The sequence below is a fragment of the Cynocephalus volans genome, chromosome 12, assembly GCF_027409185.1.
Source record: "Cynocephalus volans isolate mCynVol1 chromosome 12, mCynVol1.pri, whole genome shotgun sequence".
Classification (NCBI taxonomy): Eukaryota; Metazoa; Chordata; class Mammalia; order Dermoptera; family Cynocephalidae; genus Cynocephalus; species Cynocephalus volans.
Window position 1 is genome coordinate 105,326,634 of NC_084471.1, and position 23,049 is coordinate 105,349,682.

Genomic DNA, 23,049 nt, shown 5'->3' on the forward strand with positions numbered 1-23,049 from the left:
AATTAGTGCAGCCACTATGGAAAAGAGTATGGAGGATCCTCAGAGAACTAAAAATAGACCTACCCTATGACCCAGCTATTCCACTACTGGGTATATACCCAGAGAAAATGAGGTCAATATATCCAACAGACACCTGCACTCCCATGTTCATCATAGCTCTGTTCATAAGAGTCAAGAGATGGAATCAACTTAAATACCCATCAACAGATGAATGGATAAAAAAAAAAAAACAACTGTGGTACATATGCACAATGGAATACTACTCAGTTATTAAGAAAAAATAATATCCTGTCATTCGCAATAACATGGATGGAACTGGAAACCATCATGTTAAGTGAAGTAAGTCAGGCAGAGAAAGACAAATGCCACATGATAACACTCATATGTGAAAACTAAAAAAACAAAACAACAAAAAAGTGGCAGTTCTCATAGAAATAGAGAATAGGGCAATGGTTTACCAGAGACAGGGGATGGTGTGAGGGGTAGGAGGAGAAGTGGTGGACTCATGGGTACAAAACTGTGCTATCTACGCTAAGTGAATCATTGTGCAGTATATGCATGTATTGAAACAACATACTGTATCCCACAAATATGTACAAGTAAATGTTAATATATTTTGAATAAAATAAAATAAAAATTAAAATTGAAAAGAGTTAAAGGTTACACTTTAGCTTCCCTGGGTATTTGCAGGTTAGTCCCACTTTTCACCTATGCACTTGGCCTTTTTTCATGAGGTGATTACATTTTTACCTTTTTGTTTTTTCCCTATAGACACAGACCCAGGGTTAGGTTTCTGCTTTTCCAGTCCCTGAGGTCCTTGGCTGCAAGAGATGGCCTCAGCTCCTCCCATTCCTGAACATGCAGTAATATGAGTCATTGGTTGTTTGTTCCTTCAGTCTAGATGCTGCAAAGGACAAGGCATCCTGAGACTTTAACTGATGAGCTCATATAATTTTCCACGGTTAGCATCTTTTGTAGTGTCAGTGCTCTGAGACTTTTCTAATGAGTTTTGAATACTTGATAGTCAAGTATCACTAAACCAGATGTAGTTTAAGCAGCGTGGGAAGGACTGCAGAGACAATTTCCGTGAGTATGTGGGCCCCCAGGACAAGAAATGGACTTGGGAAGAAAATCCTCTTGGGTAGATTTCTTATAAATTTTCTGTCAGAGAAATCATTATTAAAAGTCTGAGCTGAATGAATGAGCTTAGACACCACTTCACAAGTAGTTTTAAAGTAGCAAAATAGAGGGGTGATATCAAAATGTGTATAACCAGATGGTGGTTGTCACAGAGGGTGAGTCTGGGATGTAATTAAGTTTGTGATCTGCCAGTTAGTGTTTCTGGTCATTCTTTATTGAATAAGATAAATTTTTTTGTCTCTTCAAAGAGATAAGATGGGGAAATTAACTCTGTCTAGAAAACTTGAGAGAAAGTTGACTTTTGTTTGTTTGATAGTAAGTTTGCTTTCAATGGAGGCAGCTCCTAAGCTGGGTAGACAAATGGAGAAGGGTATGTCCAGAAGAGGTAATGACACGTGCTAGGGCATGGAAGAGGGAAAGAATGTGAGTGTGTGAAAAATAACGCAAAGCTCAATCTGGAAAAGAAGGGAGGACGATGAACTGGATAATATCACTTGATGTTTTGAATTTCTAAGGGTCATTGAAGGGAGCTTAATTTTTATCATGGGATAATAGAAAAGAATTGAAAAAAATAAAGCAATGAGGCTTATGAATAGATTTGTGTTCTAGGAAAAACGACTCTGACAGTGAGGTGAAAATTGGGTTGAAACGGAAGAGATTGGACTAGAGGAAAAGCAATCAGTTAAGAGACCATCATGAATGTCTGATTGAGAGGTAATAAGGAAATAAAATATTTAGTAAAATTGGGTGGGAGAGAAGAATACAAATTAGAGGTATTTGTGTATGACTGCTGACCTGTCTTATGCTGTGGGTAAGAGAATTGAACGCGTTGAACTTAAGTCCCAAGTTCCAAGCTGGGAACAAGCTATTGCATGTCAATCTAATTTATTTACTAGGTTGGACCTAGACAGTGGGGAGAAAATAAATTGGCAAAATTGGCAAACAAGAAAGGAGTCCTGCACTAACTAGATGAGTGACTTTGAATAATTCACTTGTTTATGCTTGATTGCCTTCCTTCATCTATAAACTACAGCGATTTGAATAGATGATTTTCAGGGCCTTTTTATTTCTGAAATCATGGCTTTGAATACTTGTGTCATTAACTTTGTATTGTTATATAACTTCATCCTTGGAAAGGTGGGTGGCTGTGCTCTGCAACATTTCCTTTTGAAAAATGTGACAGGGCAAGCATAAGGGGAACCACAGTTACCAAAAGTGAAGGAGAAAGGGAAGTGAGAATACACAGGAGACCCATGACATGTTTCTGTGGAACTCATTGTAAAGATGCTATTACCCAAAGGGCAAATGGAAAGAGGCTGAAGGCAGCACTCCTAGGTAAACTCCTTACTGAGAAAGCGAAGCAAAACAAACATAATCAAAGAGATTGATAAGAACAGACCAAAGGCAAGATCTGACCAGGAGGGCTCAAGAAGTGATGCAGCAAGCTGTGCTTTGTGAATTATTGGTGCCAAATAGGTCCTCCTTGTAGCCAACCCCTTTGCTGTGTGACTTCACAGTTCCTCTCACGGGAAGTGTAGTGTTTCATTGGCTTTGACTTTGGAGGTCAGCCAGGAGGTAAGCTTCAGCCCACAGGATAATAACAGGGGCTTGAAACACGCTGGGTGGGTGGGCTTGCCCTCATGCACCTCTGACATCTCCATGAGAAGCGCTTCTGAGGTAGCTGCTGCCCTTCCAGCTTGGAGCCCAGGATAACAAACTTTGAAGGAGACAAGCACAGCCAGACCTGTGGCTTGAGACAGAGAGACACAGTTGCCAGCTATCCAGACAGCCCCAAATCAATGCAGGGTGGACTAGTGACAGAGAAGAAATGCTTTTAGCCAAAGTTTGGGGTATAGTTGGTAATATAGTGTTAATGTGGAAATAGCTAAGTGGTGCACAAGTAAAATTTATTGTTTTGAAACAGCATATAAACTTTCGAGTAAAAGTTTGAAAAATATATTCCAGTTGCAGGTTTTCTCAGTATGTTTCTCTCTCTCTCTCTCTCTCTCTGCCCCCCCACGCACGCTCACGCACACACACACACACACACGCGCGCATGCACACACACACACACACGCAAATACACACACACACACAACCTGGCTCCTGAAAAAATAGTTTTGGAGTTGTAAAATTTTATTTACAATTAAAAACTTACAAAAATAGAAAGAACTCTATACCTTATAACCCAGTTTAAAAAATGTCAACCCACTGCTTTTGGTTTGTTTCTCAAGCAGGTGACTTTGAAATACAGACTGTCATGCATCCATTCTGGAAAGTCGCCTATATCCAGTGGTAGGACATGATCACAATTATCTTAGCATGACGCCAATAGCGCAATGCTTGTGGTTGCTGAATCTGAGAACTGCTTCCTATTTCTGGGAGTACAAGTGCTTCCTAGGAGAGCACCCATGCATGGTCCTGAATATGGAATCAGTGGCGTTTAGTAGAGTAAGCACTGAATGAACAGCGCTAGCTAGTATGTGTGCTCTGCCCACCATGAGTTGTGGTACTCTAAGGGACATTTTTAAGCTCTCTGTCACTTTGAGAAAGTTGCCTCATCTGTGTATTAAAAACAATAACAGATTCTATTTGATAATGTTACCGTGAGTTTAAATAAAATCACAAAAGCTAAGAGCTCAGAACACACAATGAGTGTTAGATAAGATTCTTCCTATTACTATTATCATTAAAGCAAATGCATGTTTTCACTAAAGTTTGTTGGTGCCTCATGCACAGATCATTTAGAATTAGATCTGTGGCTGGGATTCATAATGGTAAAGATTATCTTAAAAAGTTTTGGTAGGTCAGAGTGATGGTTTGGAGACCCACCGTAGTGGCTTCGTAGACCACTGGACCTCACTTCTCTTACACCGAATACAACGGCCAGAAGAATTAATTCAGAGTCTCCAGCCACCTCCAGTTTCTCCTCAGACTGCAGTGAGATATGGTTTTTGGATGACCGTGTGCCAAGGGAGAAGCATTTATGTGGCCCATTAGGCATCGGGAGAGGCTTTGTCAGAATTTTTACACTAACTTTGTTTCTCATTTTAGATTTTCTTCTTCATACAGTTGAAACTAAATCCAAGCAGTGGGCAAGAATCCTGATCCAGTGTGTTTACTACGAGCAGTGTGTATTTTTTTTTTTAACTTGGAAAGAAACATGGATGATGACATAATGCTGACAAATTCAGGAGACACCCAGTCTTCAGGTAAGACAGACATGCATGATAGCTCTAGATGCCGTATATGAAGTAAACAAATCCGTAATAACTCCTAATCCTCCTGAGAAATTCAGTGTCTCCACGCTCATTATCTCTTCTATGTGTGATGAATTATTTTCAGCTATCTGCCCAAGGTATCCTGTAAATAGGGCCACATAGTGTGAATAAATGATAACTGACTTTTCTACTATTTCAACAGTCTTGTTTAGGTAAAATTGATATGCAACAAAATGCACATTTCAAGTGTTCGCTCTGGTAAGTTTGGACTTATATGATATACACCCATGAAACCATCACTGCATTCAAGATGGTGAACATATCCATCCATACCAGGTATTACCCGTGACCCACTGTCATCTCATTTTTACTACCCCTTCAAACTCGCCCTCCCTGAGACAACCACAAATCAGGTTTCTGTCACTATAGATCAGTTTGAATTATCTGGGATTTTATAGGTTGTACTCATTTTTGCCTCGCTCCTTTTATTCAATGTAATTAATTTAAAATTTATCCGTGTTGTGCATATCAATAGTTATTTTTTGTTGTTGCTGAGTGGTATTCCCTCATGTATATGTACCACACTCTATTTATTCATTCACCTATTGATGGACATTTGGATTGTTTCTACTTTGAAGCTATTATAAATAAAGCTGCTGTAAAAATGTATGTGTAAGTCTTGGTGTGAATATATGTTTTCATTTTTATTGGGAAACACCTATGAATAGAATTGATGAATCATATGGTAGATGTATACTTAGCTTTTGAAGAAACTTCCATCCTGTTTTCCAGAGAGATTGTACCATTTTACATTTCCACCCACAGTGTATCTCATCCTCACCAACACTTGGGATGGTTAGAGGTCTTATTTGTAGTCATTCTAATAGGTATGTAGTAGTTTCTAAATTTGGTTTTAATTTGCAATTTCTTAAAGACTAGTGATGAACAGCATTTTTTACGTGTACTTTTCCATTTACATAACTTCTTTACGATGTGCCTTTTCAAGTTTTCTGCTCATATTTTTATTGAGTTGTTTGTTTTCTTATTAAGTATTGAGACTTTATGTATGCTGATTACAAGTTCCTTATCAGACATCTGATTTGAAAAAAATTTTCTCCCAGTTTCTAGCTTGTCATTTCATTATGTTCATACTGTCTTTTGAAGAGCAGAAGTTATTAAGTTTTATAAAGTTCAATTTATTACTTTGTAACGGAACATGATTTTGGATTGAATTAAAGAATTCTTTACCTAATCCAAGATCACAAAAAAATTTTTCCTGCATTCTCTTCTAAAATTTTGTGATTTGGGGCTTTACATCTATTTCTATGATATGTTTGAATTAATATGGAATGATGTATGGATTGAAATCTTTTTTTTTTTTTTTTTTGCATATGAACATTCTGTTGTTCCAGTACTATCTATCAAAATAACTATCCTTTTTGTCTCTTTGACAAGATCCTCTGTCCACATATGTATGGATCTATTTTGGAGCTTCCTATTTGTCTATCTTTACACTGATACCATGATGTACATGGATGAATTGTAACTTTATAATCAGTCTTTAAACCAGGAAATGTTCATCCTCCAATTTAGTTATTTTTCAAACTTGTTTTGGCTATTCTAGTTCCTTTGTATTTTCATATAAATTTTAGAAACAGTTTGCAAATTTCTTAAAAAAAAAAAAAAAAAAAGCCTGCTAAGATTTTTGCTTGGGATTGTGATGAATCTGTAGATTAATCTGGAGTGAACTGATATCTTACCAATATTGGATCTTTCGATTCATGAAAATAGTATCTCTCTCCATTTACTTACATCTATAGTTTCTCTTAGCAATGCTTTGTAGTCTTCAGTGTACAAATATTGAATATCTTTTGTCATATTTATCCGTAAATATTTAATACTTTATGCTTTTATAAATGATATTTTATATTTTAAATTTACTATTAGTTATTGCTAATATATAGAAGTATTACTGGTTTGTATCTATTGATCTTGCATCTTACAACATTTATTAGTAATGGAGAACTGATTGATTTTTCTGTAGGAAATGCTGTCTCTTCCAGCTCGACCACAGAGTCACAAGAACCTCCAAAAGAGAATAAAAAGAGACTCTGTATCTCTAAAAGTGTCATTGTCATCTTCTTTCTGGCGATTCTAGTAACTGCACTGGCCACAATTTTAGCAGGTAAGTTGACAGTTTCTCAAATATGCTCAGGTTAACTCTCCTATGAAATATTTCATTCTTTGAGTGCTTCTTGTATGTTAGCTCAAGGACAGATATGATTTCAGACCAAACTTAACCTTGACCTTTGCATATGAAATGAACATATGTTTCCTCCACTGTAAAATGAGGATAATAGCTGTATTAATATTGTGAGGATAAAAATAACTTAATATATTTGAAGTTTCCTTCTAAACCAGTATTACTGGTTTAGTCTTTATCAGGTAAAGACCTTGTGGTAAAATGTAAATTATCACACTGTTTTCTTCAAGAAAGTCTCACTATGAAAAAAATAAAATACCAAAAGAACTAAACAGTATGTTTGGTGACAGAGTTAGTTTACATCTGCCACAAGGGCCGTACCACACTGTGGACCAGTAGCAGTTTGTGGAGCAGTGTCTAGCTTGTGGACTAATTCATCCTAAACTGTAAACTTCTATAAAAATCTTATTTTTTTTTCTGAGTTGCTTCTAGTTGATGGCTATATCTATCAGAATGAATATTTTTGTTTGTTTGTTTGTTTGTTTGTTTGTTTGTTTTGGTGGATGGCCAGTAAGGGAATCTGAACCCTTGACCTTGGCGTTATCAACACCACGCTCTAAGGAAGTGAGCTAAACAGCCAGGCTTGTAAGAATGATACTGAGTTCAAGGTGCAAAGCATTTGACCTCTCTCTCTCATTATTGCAGCTTCCAATGATGAGGTCAGATATTCAAGTACCAATTATAATTCACAGCTACACATATGGGTTATTGAGAATTGGAAGGAGAAAAATCTGTTGCTATTGGAGTGGCATTTTTTTTTACACAAATACAGATTATTTTTTACCTGAAGAGCAGCATGAGACATCTCCTGTTCATGATAGTAAACTATGGACATATTTCCTACTAATATCTTGGAACAATTTTAATGAGGTGTTGGAAAATATATACTTAAGGACATATGCATATTGACATGCATATATGAATGTCTATATGATTTTCACATGAATATATGTATTATAAATGTGTATATAATATATACATGTATATAGAAATTTATAGAAATAAAAGAAGATGTATATTTTATATACATTTATACATAAATGCATACCCATGTATATATAAATGAGTTTATATAGATATAGATACATTAATCAAACTTTTTCTTTGAACTAGGTATTATGACTTAATGCATGCATAAATACATGTATATACATGATTACATACACACATATGCACATAAATGCTATATATAAATATATGCATATATTGTATATAAACATGAATGGGCTTAAATATTTACAGTAAAAATTTAGCACCAAATTACTTAGGGTATGATATAAAAGTTATTGTTTTATACCTAACTATAAATAGCTAAGAAAAATGTCATTCAAGTAAAAGCACAGAAAATATCTATTGGCCAAGTAAGGAAACATTATTGATATTTTTCTTAGTTTAAATTATAGCATTTGAGAAAAGACAGCTATTTAGCTTTGCTGACCAAAATAATAATAAGCTGGGGTTTTTTGACAAAAAAAAATCTATATATTTATAAAGCATTTTATGATATTTTGTAGTATATTTTCATACACAATATCCCATTTTTGTTTTCAGTAGCCCAGGCAGGTAGTCAGGTATAGTATTATTATCCTTATTTTTCTGTTGTTGTATGTGAGGTACTGAACTTCAGAGATGTTAACTGATTAACTACAGAAAGCTAAGTAGGTTACAACCTGAATCCAGGTCTTCTGATATCTTATTCATTGTTCCTTACACGTATAATGTTGTCTCTTTTAAAATGAACTTATTTTCTATGGCTCACTAATTTGTTAAAGGAACTGACATATGTCCAACCTATTCTAAAAAGACAATTTCTTCCAGACCACGTGTTAGTAAAGTCAGTGCAGTCCATTCCCACAACATGCTGCTTATTTTAGCTCAGTGGATTCCTCCATGGAATTCCCACAGACCCTCATGCTTGTTCACTCGTTCAAGCTATGTTCAAAAGAGCCCCTTAAGAACTCGATCACACAGAAGTGTGGACAATTTATAAAGATTAATGTGCTACCCCCCTAAACTGATATCAAACAGCAGGGACAGAATTCTATTTCAAGGATTTTTGTCATTGGTTAATTTTGACTAGATAATTTTTAGGGCTTCTTATGGTGCTAAAACTTTGTAATTCCCTAAAATCATTAAGCTAAAGTAAGGAATATTTGATACATCTTAGGGAAGGGAAGATAAGCATACTAAACCCATGTGACCCAGATCAGATGACTGATTTTGTGCTTTGGCATAAAAACAGGCTTTTCTTATTTAATAGATGTTAACACTTAGGTTAAAACAATCTATAATACAATAAGGCAAATATTTAAATAGAATTAAAATGAAAATTAGTCTTGCACTTAGGTTGAGAAGGGTAGGTGAATGACAGGTATCTACCAACAGATAATATATGGAGATATGTCAAAAACATACATATATTTATACATACACATATTCATATATATTATTTATATATGTTGTCACACAGCAAACAGGTGTAAAATAATCATCAGATACTAGGATGGAAAATGAGGAGGCAAAATGATCATTGTAACTATAGTGTATTAAATCTGACATTCTGTTAGGAGCAAAGAGCATGAAAAAGAGTTGATCAATTCCCTCAGGTTGGGATGGAGGAAATTATGCTTTAACAGAATAGATGATTGAGATACAGGTGGATACTTTCCAGTTGGACGGGGATAGAGTTTTTTCTTGCAAGTTCAGGGTGGGGGTGTGGCATCGGGGAATATTTAACAGCATGAGCAAAGGCCCAGATATTACATGAAGTATTATGGTATACACGGGGACTACAAGAAGTTTGGTATGGAAGAAAGCAGATGAGAGAAACAAAGTGCCTACAGAGAAGCTAAAGCTACAGAAGTAAACAGAGATCAAATTCTGTTGCATGTTTCATTAAAGTTTAAAGAAATAGACTGTAACATGGTTTAAGCATAGTGTAAGCACATGCATAACTGGATCAGGTGTATCCTATTTAGTTGTTGTGTACACTTTAAATTGAACACATATCCCTTTCCCGAATCTATGTTACTTCTAACAATATGTTTTTATAAACCAATACGCCATCAATCTAGTACATATGTCATTCCCTGCCTCTAATTTTGAGACACCCCTTTAGTTTAAAGTTTAAACCCTCTACCATTCTTATACACAATACTTGTCTGCTGTCTCTCTTTCTGGACTCAGTTCCCTCTTGCTCTCTACATTCCAGTCATACTGATCTTCTACCTTTCTCAAGTGGGAAGGTCGCTCACGCCAGGACCTTTGCATACTCATTTTCTCTTTGGTGGTAACACACTTTCCTCATTCTTCATCCAGTGAGTCCTATGCAAGCTTAAAGTGTCAGCTTAAGTGTCTGCTCTAATTCCCGCCTCTGAAATAGATCAGCTCCCGTCAACACATGTTCTCTTAGCCCCCACCACTATTCCTTTGGTATCATTCCTTGAATTTGTAATTACTTGTTCAATATCTACTTGCCCCATCAGATTCTTAGCACAACAATGGTAGAAACCATGTCTACAATAAACACATATATCAGTGCTTGGCACATACTGCATACCCCAAAATATGTTGTTATTGAACAAATGGGTACCCATTAGTTAATTAATTGTACACAGGAGATCTCTGATGAGAGGCCTGGATTAGAGATACCCGTTTAGTAATTATCAGCATATGGGTGATAGTTAACATCATGGGAACGAGTGTGGTCACCTAGGAAGTGTGTCACTTGAGGAGAGCAAAAGCCTTGAGAAACAACAACATGACTGGCATCCATCAAGGATTTCTTTCAATCTAACAAGAAAGGAAGTACAAAAATTTAGGAGCTGTCTTCATTTGGGAAAAAAGCAAAGAGTGATTAATGAAGTCCAAAACTTTTCAGATTGAAAGGCCAAAACTAATCTGGTGAATTTTGTTCATCTAGACAGATAAATGTTTTAAATCAAATTCTACTGTGTTTTGGAGAAGGAATTTCAGGGCTTTCCACCCCCTCAGTGCTTAATATATTATTCAATCATTTTTAGTTGAAAAACACAAATCTTCCACTGAACACACATCATGCCTGGATGGCTGGATTGGTTACCTAGGAAAGTGTTTCTATTTTTCTGAAAATACAACAACCTGGACATCAAGCCAGAACTTCTGTGCTTCTCATGCATCAACTCTTGCTGTATTCAACACCACAAAAGAATTGGTAAGGCAATACTTTTGAACTATAATTATATTTTCAGAGGTGTAGCTTATATAGTGAATACACACCAGCAATGGGAGTGATTCAGAAAAGACCCTCTTACCCAGCATAGAAGAGTCCCTATTTTCTACACTAAGTCAATGGACCATAGAGAGAGCACTCATTAGGGTCAGGCCACAGACAGGTCAGTTCGGATCAACCCCCTGGTACAAATTATTAGGCAATATTTAAGAGATGACTTTCCTCACTTGACTTCTCAATCAGGAGTGAAGGTGCTTAGAAACAAGGTGCACACAACTCCCCCTAAGCCCTACATAGGGCAATTTATATACCACTGCTCATCAGAGAGAGCCCAACTTTTCTCCAAAGAAGTTCAACCACACAATTACCCAAATCTGCATTTCAGAGTGGAAACAGAAGACTAAAATTCAAGGAAAGTCTTAAACCGTTTCCATAGTTCAGACCTGGGAAGCCACAACGAAGCCCGCAGTAAGAAAATGTTGTTCACTTCCCTATTTAACACCAAATGAAAGTTGCCATTTGTGAAACTATATTAAAAATAATAATAAGCAGAAAATCATGAAACAAACATTTGGCACAGATACTGGAAAAAATTAATAACTGAGTCAATGCAACCAAGATCTTTTAGCTTTGGGAGCACGGAAAAGGGTAGATAGAGAAACTCAGAAGCACACAGTTCAAACTGTCCAAAAACACAGAAACAGTAGAAATGTAGAACGTCAGAGGTGAGCTAGATGGAAAAGTTAGGGGCTCAAGGAACGTGATAGTATTTAACACTTATTGAACACTTACTTTTTACCAAGAACAGTCAGAAGAGGTATTGACCCAAGTTCAAATTAATTTTATAAAACATTCTGACAAAAGATTTTTATGTAAGTACGTTAGGGTGGTTGAAAGATATCAATAAAACAATACATTCCATTCAACAGAATAACATACTGTGAAACTAAAGGAGGAAAAAAAATGAGTGAAGAATAGATGGATATGGAAATAGGACAAAAAGGGGAAAATTTTAACTAAAAATCAGTCATTGAAATAACTTTCAGACATAAGCATAAGAGAAAAAATAGGAAAAGCGAGTAAAATAAAATAATAAATGAGAATCAAAAAAAGCGAGACTGGTTATATGAATAGACAGGATTGACCCCAGAAAAGGAGCGAAGACATGCCCACCCTAATAAACACAATTACAAACAGTAGGGATTTAATAGCATAAAACATTACAAATGATTTTATGCCAATAAATTTGAAACTTTGTAGAAACTGGTAATCGTCTAACCAATGATTTAAACAATTGTTTCGGCAACATAAAAATTGGAACGTGTACAGAGAAATACATTTTTAAAAAATTAAAGAGCAAAAAATGCATTCTGTATTGTTCAAGTCAACTAAAGACCGAAAAATACCAATCCAACAGAATTCAGAGAAGATAAAAGAAAGGAAAAAAAAAAAGGTGGTAGTCAGAAAACTCAGCATCGATAAATTCAAGTGTGACACCAAGCACAGTCAAACGTAAATATATTTATCTCATCTCTTGAAAGAGAAAATTATCTGATAGGTTTTAAAAAGGCAGCAAAGCTTAGCTGTTTGTCACTTCCAGAGACAGAGCTAAGCAAGCACGTGCACACACAGAGGAAATTTAGAGGTAAAGTGAAGGAAGCGATATGCAAAGCAACTACTGACCCAAACTAAAGAGAACAACAAAGCTGGGTTAGTGGTAATAATATCAGAAGATAATTAGGTAATAATACCTATGAAGATACGTGAAATATGAAACCTGAATGCACCAGTAACTATTCAAACATTTTACTGCTAACCAAAATTCTTTCATCCTAAAAGGAACCAAACCTACTGGCAAATTTGATCACGTCTTCACAAAACAGATAATCTGTGCCTTATAAAAACTCTTTTAGAAAATAGAAATGAGAAAAAGCTACCCAGTGCAATTTACTACAGAAGTTGTTACAGAAGTTATACAAGATACGAACTAGCACTGTGATCTTAAAATCTTTTTTAATGTATTAAGACTTGTTTTGTGAACAACAACAAAAAATCTGAACTAGCACATGAGCCAGATGACAATGTGACCTCTGAGATCTTTTCCAAATCTAAAAGTCTGCATTTGTATAAAAAGTACAATGATTACATGAGAGAAAATCCATGAGGATGAAGCATTTGATATTCATCCTGTAAATATATCTTGTTAAAGGAGTTCCTTAAGCGATATTCTGACCATTCTCAGTATTGGATTGGACTGAGCAGAAAACCAGGACACGACTGGCAGTGGACAGATGGCACAGCATACGGTGGTTGGTAAGTCCCAGCACATAATTTACACAGCTAAATCTGGCACTCGGAGCCCTTTCCCATTATTGAGAGATCTCAGTTATAATCTATACACACCATTCTCTCGGAAGCTTCCTTTGTGGTGGAGACTAAAATGAGCCCAGAGAAAAAGTGGTAATAGAAATCATTATACAAACAACTTAATATCTGTAATATGCCAAACGCTGTGCTTCATAGTCATTACATCTACCTCCACAACAGCTCTGAGAGGTGAGTATATTTATCTCCATTTTACAGATGAAAATATGGATGTTCAGAGATGTTAAATAATTAGAATATTTTGCAACACATATTTAAAATGTTTGGCAACAAGTTCTGCATTTCTCATCCAAATAGGTTACAGTTTTTTTGAGTTTAAAAAGCTACATTTTGGGCCGGAAAACATGAGTATAAATTGTTTGCTTTATATTCACGCAATTACTGTTTTAAGTTAGAGTAATTGGTCACAGCAACGGAATTTTTTCCTTTAACCCTTCCAATCAGTATCCACTCACTCTGTGGTCTTTTTTGTTTCAGGTTTAAAATAATTGGAATTGGAGAATCTGCTTATCTACACAAAGTTGGGATTAGCAGTGCTAGCAGCCATTTGGTTAGAAAATGGATTTGCAGCAAACCAGACACATATATACCAAGACGTTGACACCAATGATGTAAAGATATTTTACATAAAATGTACTTTTTATTTCCCTTGAAAGAAATATATTATATTACTATAAAAGTACAAGAAATTCATACTTAGAAATTTTCATTGCTGTTTCACTCCAAATTTCTAAATCCATTTTTATTAAAAATAATAATTTTTTATTAAAAAAATAATAATAATTTTAATTTTATTAAAAATGAATTTATTAAAATGTATCATACTCTTGGCATTCAAGATGTATATGTACCAATATATTTAAAAGTTCTTAAATCTCTTTATAGAGCAAAATTTCTGATATATAATTCATTAAAATATGAATGAAAGATTTTATTTATACTTTAAGATATTTAATTCTATGAATTCAGACTAATATCATTCAAAATGACTTATTTTTCTAAAAACTTTGACTTTCTAAGATTTTCATCCCATATTCTTTTATCATTAAAATACTAGTTGTTAATAATCTTTTAGTTTTGCAATATTTGCATTACTTTATGAGATTTTCTCAAGTGTATAGTATAATTCAAACACACATGAACCAAACAGCCAAAAATAGATAAATAAAAGAGAGAGCAAACAGTCTGAACTAGCAATGCTCCACTTGTGAATGCCAAGGATCTATCGCATAATGGACAGTATGAACGACAGAAATTATTTTTGGTGGGTGGCAGTTAGGTTAAGAGAGTGGTTTGGACTTGCTGTTCAAACTTCTCCTATTTGAAAAACTAATAAATTAGGTTCTGTGTCAGAACATCTACTTCTTCTGAGAATATTATCTTTATACGACAAGGTTAATGATCTCTTTTTAAAATGTAATATCTTTCTTAGAGTTACTGTGAAGTCTGTAATATGCATCCTATGGGTGCTTAATATGTACTCATGTATAGAAATTAAAATAATGGTAATAAGAGAATACACATTGGAGAAAAGGACTAGCAAGAATTTAGGAAAATAACCTACTAATGTCTCATTCTTATATCTTTTATTATAGACCCTACCAAACTTTCCATCTTTTCACCCACTCCCCTCACCCTCATTTTTACTTTCTTTTCCTCCCTGTACTTTCACTCCCCCACCTCATACTTTGTAAATGCTCATTTTATTATTTTAATCTCAACATGAATAGGGGAAAATACTGTACAGAGTTAAATAAGTGCCAAGGCAGTAAGAGACTAGAAGAGGAAATTTCCTTTCATATTTAAACGGACCATTGCATGGGTCCTGAGAAAGCTCAGGACTTTGTTCTTAGGTCTTTATTTAATCAGATTGTATTGTATTAATACTACATTGTTCTCCTTTACTGGGAACAAATAAAATTACTTTGTTTGGAAACTAGAATATAAAAAGTGGTGACAAGGGTCTTCGCATTAAATCTACAATTAGTTTAGAAAACTAAAGAGACTGGATAGATGAACCTTCAATATTTAGTTACCAAACACTGCAAGAAGTGCAAAAAGCATACAAAGTGTGGAAAGTTTCAATGGTAGCACAAAGAAGGAAGTGTACAAAACTTAAGAGGTGCCCAGTGAAATCATCACAGGGAAAATATTTTTTAAATTGGTGAGTAAAGAAAGTAAAGGTTTTCTAGGAAGAAAATGCCCAGAAAGAATATTGCAAGTGAAAAGCATGTGTGAGGTTACCGAGTGTTGCAAAACTGAGAAATGATAATAGTCTGGAAACACTGGAATGAGAGGTGTGAAATAGGAAGGAATAATAGCTGAGCGTGGGAGAAGGAATGAGGGAAAGAGGGAGAGGCCAAGGCCAGATTTAGGGGAAATGATATGCCATGCTAAGTCAAGTTTGACCTTGATGCTCTGTGGCAACTGGAGTTATTAAATACAGGCACAGGTCAACACAGGCATGTGTTCTGAGAAATGCATTGTGATTTTTCTTCTTGTGCAAACATCGAAGTGAATGAACTCAAGAACTCTTTCAGAGATGAACACTTAGAAAATGTAGGGTGACAGGTATGAAGGAGAAATAGATGTAAATTCCAGATTTCTAAGTCAATCAGATGAATAGTGGTGCTATCAACTGATATAAAAATAAAAGGGTATTTTAGACACACTGAGTTTCAGGAACCTGTAGAAAATCCAGGTGGAAATGTTTAGCAAGAAATAGGACACAATTCTGAAAATAAGGAGCAAATCTGGGCTGGGTGTATTAAACGCATATAGCGAGATCTGCAGAGCCTTGAAGTTAAGCTTACATGATAAAGGAAAGAAGGTCACAGTAGCAAAGAGCAGACAATTGTGTGCTTACTGAAAAAATACTTTCCCTCTATGTATCCTTATTTTGTAATTTCCTTTTTTTCTTTTCCTTTTTAGGTGAGGTCTAAATTAAAGATCATTAGATTTGGTCATTTTTGAGAGTTGAATCAGTGCTTGTAAGAACACTAATAAATCGGTAGTATAACATCAGACATATGAATCAGTCCCTGTGTATTTACAGGAGGGTTAAATAAGAGTTCTGCATATTTTCCAAGAGGTAGACACCTCAATGCCCTGCAATATTAGATCTGCAATACTTCTAATCCTGAGTAGTGTCCAAGATAAAGTAGGAAGATGTATTAACATTTCCTTGCTCTTTTAAGTTTTAGTTTATAAGTTACATGATTATTGTATTTGCCTTCTCTAATAATAGAGCAACGATGTCAAGGATTCTTTTGTATGACTCATGGCTTTCATGGCACCTAATGCTTAATGAAATGGATTCTAAAGTGTCTGTCTCAAATTTATTAACTAATGCTAAAATAAAGTTGTTATTTTAAAGAACATATTGAGACTTTTGGTGTTTTTAAAATAAAATCACAAATACTCTCTTATCTCTCTTGAGGGCAATATGAACAATTATGCCTGGAAGTGCATATTTCTAAAATTCTGGAAAGACAACATATAAGAGCTATAATTTTTTATACTTGATTATACTTTTGATTATATTTTTAAGTATAATATTTATTCATTTAAATATAAGTACATATGTATACATATAAAATACTAAGTCTAACGTATAATAGTAACATGTTAGTTTTTCTAATGATTAGTGGGAAAGCCGAGGTGGTTAAAACAATCCTTTAATTGTCTTTTGATGGAGAATGTATTGAGTATAAGTGGGGAAAAAATGTTCAGGAATATAATCTTATTATCATATGAGAATGAATATAAGATACTTCATTTGACTTGAGAGATGCTTACTTGGAAATGGGAATGCTAACCCTACAGGATACATTGTCCTTATGAGCATATGTTTCCAGAATAGTAGATACTTACAAACAATTTACAATTAACTGTTTATTGATTGATTCTTTTATCTTCTTGGGTTCTGCCTTTGGTTTTGTCTAAAGCAATACCCAACGTACATTTCAGGCCTATCATCTTTGAGCTGCCAAAGCACCCAATGCGCATTTTAACTATGAAATTAATCTCTGTTTGTTTTTGTCTTCTGAACATTAGTCAAATTATTTTCTGAAAATTAAAAAAAAATCTCATTAATAAAACTTTAGCTAGACTAAGGGGGAGAAATGGTAAGACTAAGTAAATAAAGCTAGAAATTAAAAAGGAGACATTACAACGGATACCATAGAAATACAAAGGATCATAAGAGACTATTATGAACAATTATGTACCAACAAACTGGGTAACTTAGAAGTAATAGATACATTCCTAGACACATACAATTTACCAAGAATGAGTCATAAGAAATAGAAAATGAGAAGAAACCAATAATGGATAAGGAGATTAAATTGGTAATAAAACGTCCCCCATCAAAGAAAATTAATATATAAATTCACACACACACATACACACACACACACACAAACCGGGGGGGGGGGGGGGGAAGAAGATATAACAACCACAATTATTTGAAGTTGATACAACAAGCAAACAGAAAGGACATTGTTGGGGGGGAGGGGGGGAGGGAGAAGGGAGGGAGGTTTTGGTGATGGGGAGCAATAATCAGCTACAATGTATATCGACAAAATAAAATTTAAAAAAAAAAAGAAATAAAATAAATGACATAAATAATTCTGAGAAAAAAAAAAAAAAAAAGAAAATCCCAAGACCTCATGACTCCCTAGTGAATTCTACTAAACATTTAAAGAACTAGTACCAATCTTTCTCAAACTTCCAAAAAACTAAAGAGAAGAGAATACTTCCAAACTCATTTTACAAGGCCAGTATTACCCTGATACCAAAGACAGACAAGGACACTGCAAGGAAAGAAAACTACAAGCCAGTATCCCTGATGAACGCAGAAACAAAAATCCTCAGAAAAATGCTAGAGAACTGAAACAACAGCACATTAAATGCATCATTCACCATGATCGAGTGGGATTTATCCCAGAGATGCAAGGATGCTTCAACATACACACATCTATAAATTTGATACACCACATTAACAGAATGAAGGACAAAAAAAGTTATGATCATCTCACAGATGCAGAAAAAGCATTTGACAAAATTCATCATCCTTTCATGATTAAAAACTCTCAACAAATTAGGTATAGAAGGAATATGCTCCAACACAATAAAGTCCGTTTATGACCAACCCACAGGTAACATCATATTCAGTGCCAAAATGTTGAAAGCTTTTCCTTTAAGATCAAGAACAAGACAAGAATGCCCATTCTTGCCACTTCTATTTGACATAGTACTGGGAATCCTAGCCAGAGGCATTAGGCAAGACAAACAAATAAAAGGCACCCAAACTGTAGAGAAAGAAGTTAAATTGTACCTGTTTGCAGATAGCATTATCTTATATATAGAAAGTTCTAAGGACTCCACCTAAAACTGTTTGAACTAATAAACAAATTCAGTAAAGTTGCAGGATACAAAATTTATAGAAATCAGTAGCATTTCTATCCACTACTGAAGAACTATCTGAAAAAGAAAATTTAAAAAATCCTATTTACAGTGGCTACAAAAAATTATATGTAGGAATGTAGTTAACCAAGGAGGTGAATGACCTGTACACTGAAAACTATAAAATATTGGTGAAAGAAACTGACAAAAACATGATCAAATGGAAAAATATTCTATGTTCATGGATCGAAAGCATTAAAATGTTAAAGAATTGAAAGAATTAAATGAACATATTATTAGAATGTCAATACTACCCAAAGAGATCTACAGAGTCAATGCAATCTCTATCAAAATACCAATGACACTTTTCACAGAAATAAAAAGAAACCCTAAAATTTATATGGAACCACAGAAGACACTGAATAGCCAAGACAATCTTGAGCAAAAGAATAAAGCCAAAGCCTTCACACTACCTGAATTCAAAATGTACTATGAAATTACAGTAATCAAAACAGCATGATACTGGCATAAAAACAGACACATAGACCAAGGGAGCAGAATAGAGAGCTGAGAAATATATTTGTTATGGACAATTGATTTTTGACAAAAGTGCCAAGAACACACCATGGGGAAGGATTAGTGTCTTTAATAAGTGGTGTTGGGAAAACTGGATATCCACATGCAGAGGAATAAAACTGAACCTTTATCTCACTTCATGTACAAAAATCAACTCAAAATGAATTAAAGGCTTAAACATAAAACCTGATACTATGTAACTACTAGAAGAAAACATAGGGGAAAATGTCAATGACATTGGTCTGGGCAATGATCTTTTTTTATTTAATCTCAAAAGTGAACAAAAACAAACATAGACAAATGGGATTACATCAAACTAAACAGCCTCTGTATGGCAAAGGAAGCACTTAACAGAGTGAAGAGACTATCTATGGAATGGGAGAAATTATTTGCAAACCATACATCTAATAATGGGTAATATCCACAATGTATAAGGAACTCAAACAATTCAAATGCTAAAAAGCAAATAACCCAATTAAAAAATGGGCAAAGAACTTGAATAGACATTTCTCAAAAGAAGACATACAAAGGCCAACAGGTTTATAAAAAATACGCTCAGCATCACTAATAATCAGGGAAATGCAAATTAAAACCAAAATAAGATATAACCTCACACCTGTCAGAGTGGCTAATAACAAAAAGATAAAAGCTAAGTATTGGTAAGTACAGAAGAATGGGAACTCTTGCAGACTGTTGATGGGAATGTAAAAATGGATAGCCTTTATGACAAACAGTATGGAGGGTCCTCAAAAAATTAAAAATAGAACTACCATGTGATCTAGCAATTCCACTACTGGGTATAAATCTAACGGAAATCAGTATGTTGAGGAGAGAGCTGTATGCTCATGTTCATTGATGCATTATTCACAATAATCAAGACATGAAATCAACTTAAGTGTCTGTCAGTGGATGAGTGGATGAAGAAAATGTGGCATATATACATAATGGAATACTATACAGCCTTAAACAAGATATAAATCCTGAAATTTGGGACAACATGGAAGAATCTGGAGGAGTTAAGTGAAATAAGCCAGTCACAGAAAAACATATCGCATGATCTCACTTATATGTGGACTCTAAAAAGTTGAACTCATTCAAGCAGAGTACAACGATGGTTCCCAGGGGCTGAGAGGGGGCTTTGGGAAGATGTTGTCAAAGAAAACAAAATTTCAATTAGATAGGAAGAATATGTTCAAAAGATCTATTGTACAATATGGTGACTATAGTTAATAACAACATATTATCACTAAGAGTAGATTTTAAGTGCTCTCACCACAAAAAATAAATATGCAAGGTAATTCATAGGTTAATTAGCTCAATTCAGCCATTTCACAATTACACATATTTCAAAACATCATGATGCACGTGGTAAATGTGTATTTTCTGTCAATTAAAGTAACACGCTCCTATTTATGGGAGCTAATAAAAATAAATAAATAAACATACAAGCAAATCAATGGAGGAGGGAGGGAGAAGACACAACCACCACAACAATTCCTTGAACTTGTTAAGGTAAGTGAACGGATATGATGTTGATGTGGGAGATGGGGGTGTGGAAAGGAGGAAAAGGAGGACTTGGTAAAGGGACACAAAAATCAACTACATGGTATATTGATAAATTAAAATAAAAAAAGAAAAAATATGTGAATGTTTAAAAAGTAAATAAATGGAAATAAATAATCAGTGGAAAAGTAATGATAATGGCAGGAAGGGAGTTCACGGAACAGTAAAGAAGAAACGCAGTACGGAGAGGGCATTCGTGCTCCTTAGCTGACAGTGTTCAAACATGTTCACCTGCTGAACTGGCTGGTGCACAAGTCAGCACAGCAGTGCTGAGCAGGGCAGCATTCAGCAAGGCACACTTTTCCATCGTAACGTAATGTCAGTGAAAAACATGTTGGGACTGGTAAGTGTGCAGGTGCGAGATGTCCTTTTCTCTTTTTCACACTTCCAGCCTACCTTATGTGAGGTCTTTTTTGATGGAGGTAAAGCCTCAGAGGAGGTGAAAAATAGTTAATATAGTATAAAAATTTTTAAAGAAAGGGAAAAAAGGCCAGTGAACAAGGGGAACAGGAAATGACATAAGAAGAATGATTTCATGAGCAAGGAATCACAGCTGTTTTCCCTTTCTTGGGGAGGGGAAATGTAAGTATGAAGTTAAAAGTGGTCTCCAAAGTGCCGTAAGTTATAATCATCTCATTTCTTCCTAAAGGTTTTTTTTCACTGTGAGTCTTCCAGATTTACATTATTTAATATGCTCCCCTCCCAACAACAGGGATCTCTATATAATTAAAAATATTAATTTGGAGGACTGGGTAATATAAAAATAACATTAGTTGTGATTCAGGCAATCTACTCCCTCAAAAATATACCTATATAGGTACATAAAAGAAATAATAAGACAGTTTGATTTTTATTAGGATGTTTAGGCATGGCTAATTAAATTCACAGTAGTTTTTAGAATTCCCATGTCAGAAATTTACAGGTAAGATATTTCTTTACTTTCAACACAAATTTTAGAATTTAATGGTGCTACAGATTGAATACCACCCATCCCCCACACCCAAACTCAATGAAGCTTAATCCCCACTGTACCTGACGAAGGTAGGAAATCCTATTATGGTAACTGAAAGGTTGGGCTTGAAGAGGTGATTAAATTGTGAGGACAATGACCTAGTGAATGGATTAATGATGTTGGTCATGGGCATGGTTCTGAGGGCTTTAAAAGGAGAGCACATGAGAGTCTCTCACTCTCTCTGCTCTGCCATCTGCCATGTGAGACCCCTCCATTGCTGTCACCACCAACAGGGTCTTGACTAGATGTGTTCCCTGGACTTTGGACTTCCCAGCCTCCAAAACTGTAAGCAATAAATTCTATTTCTTTATAAACTGCCCAGTTCCAGGTATTTTGTTATAAGGAACAGAAAGGACTGATACAAATGGGAAATATTATTTCAAGAATAACCCCTGAATAAGAATAAAAAAGAAAGAAATGCAGCCAGACTAATTGTTTTATTTCTTACTACTTATATTTAAATACTGAAACATTTAAATCAAAATCAGTATTCCAAAAAGCATTGAGAACTTGGCTTTGAAAATTAAAGGGATCTTCCTGAGCACAGAGTCAAGGTTATGATTAACTCCGTGTGACCACAATTGTGTCTTTCCACAATGTCAAGCTTTATTGAATCACATGAACTCAATTCGGCTATAAGCTAAGCAGAGTTTACTGGGAGCTGTTTCCCCGAGTACTATCCATTTCACTTAGTAGCTTGGCAAGGTACACAGAGATCTCAACAAACAGGAATCAACGTAATTAATACTTCAAACAAGGAAAAATTAAATAAGAAACTAAATGAGAAGGAGCAAACTCAGTAATTAGCGGCTAGGCAGAAGTCAATAGTGGGCTTAGCGAAACAGTTCCAGTCCTTGGTGTTGCTTGGCTGCAAGGCAGGGTCTTCGGAGTTGTCCTTTTTATGTTCAAGGACTCAGGCTCCCTGAAGGTAGATCTGGTGAATCAGTGCAGCAGAGTGATCGTCTGTGATTCCAAGCAAGAGTTGACCGTGTGTTAAGGCACGTTAAGGTGGAAGCAGTTTCTCTTTATATACGCAGGTTGTAGCTTACCTTTCGTGTCATAAGTTGTTTCATGGATTTGCACAGGCAAGTGGGTGTGTTCAATGACTTCGCACTTATAGTTTCAAGTAAGCACTTTTAAACTTAAAACATCAAAATAGGGTTGCAAACTTGTAAACAACAAAATGGAGTTACTCATGCGAAGTTGGTCTTGCTTTATACAGGGATCATAAATCACTAATCTTCCATCATTTTTTCTGTCCCCTTCCTTCAAT

General features: G+C 35.1%; 1 protein-coding gene across 1 annotated transcript; it reads left to right on the forward strand.

The window, feature by feature from the left end:
• The first annotated feature begins 4,303 nt into the window (after positions 1–4,303).
• On the forward strand, positions 4,304–22,773 carry LOC134391845 (C-type lectin domain family 2 member A-like). The gene is made up of 6 exons (XM_063115757.1): positions 4,304–4,352; positions 6,406–6,546; positions 10,647–10,816; positions 13,044–13,147; positions 13,697–13,769; positions 22,687–22,773. Exons 1-6 carry the CDS (start codon positions 4,304–4,306, stop codon positions 22,771–22,773), a joined length of 624 nt encoding a protein of 207 aa, XP_062971827.1.
• Positions 22,774–23,049: the final 276 nt, after the last annotated feature.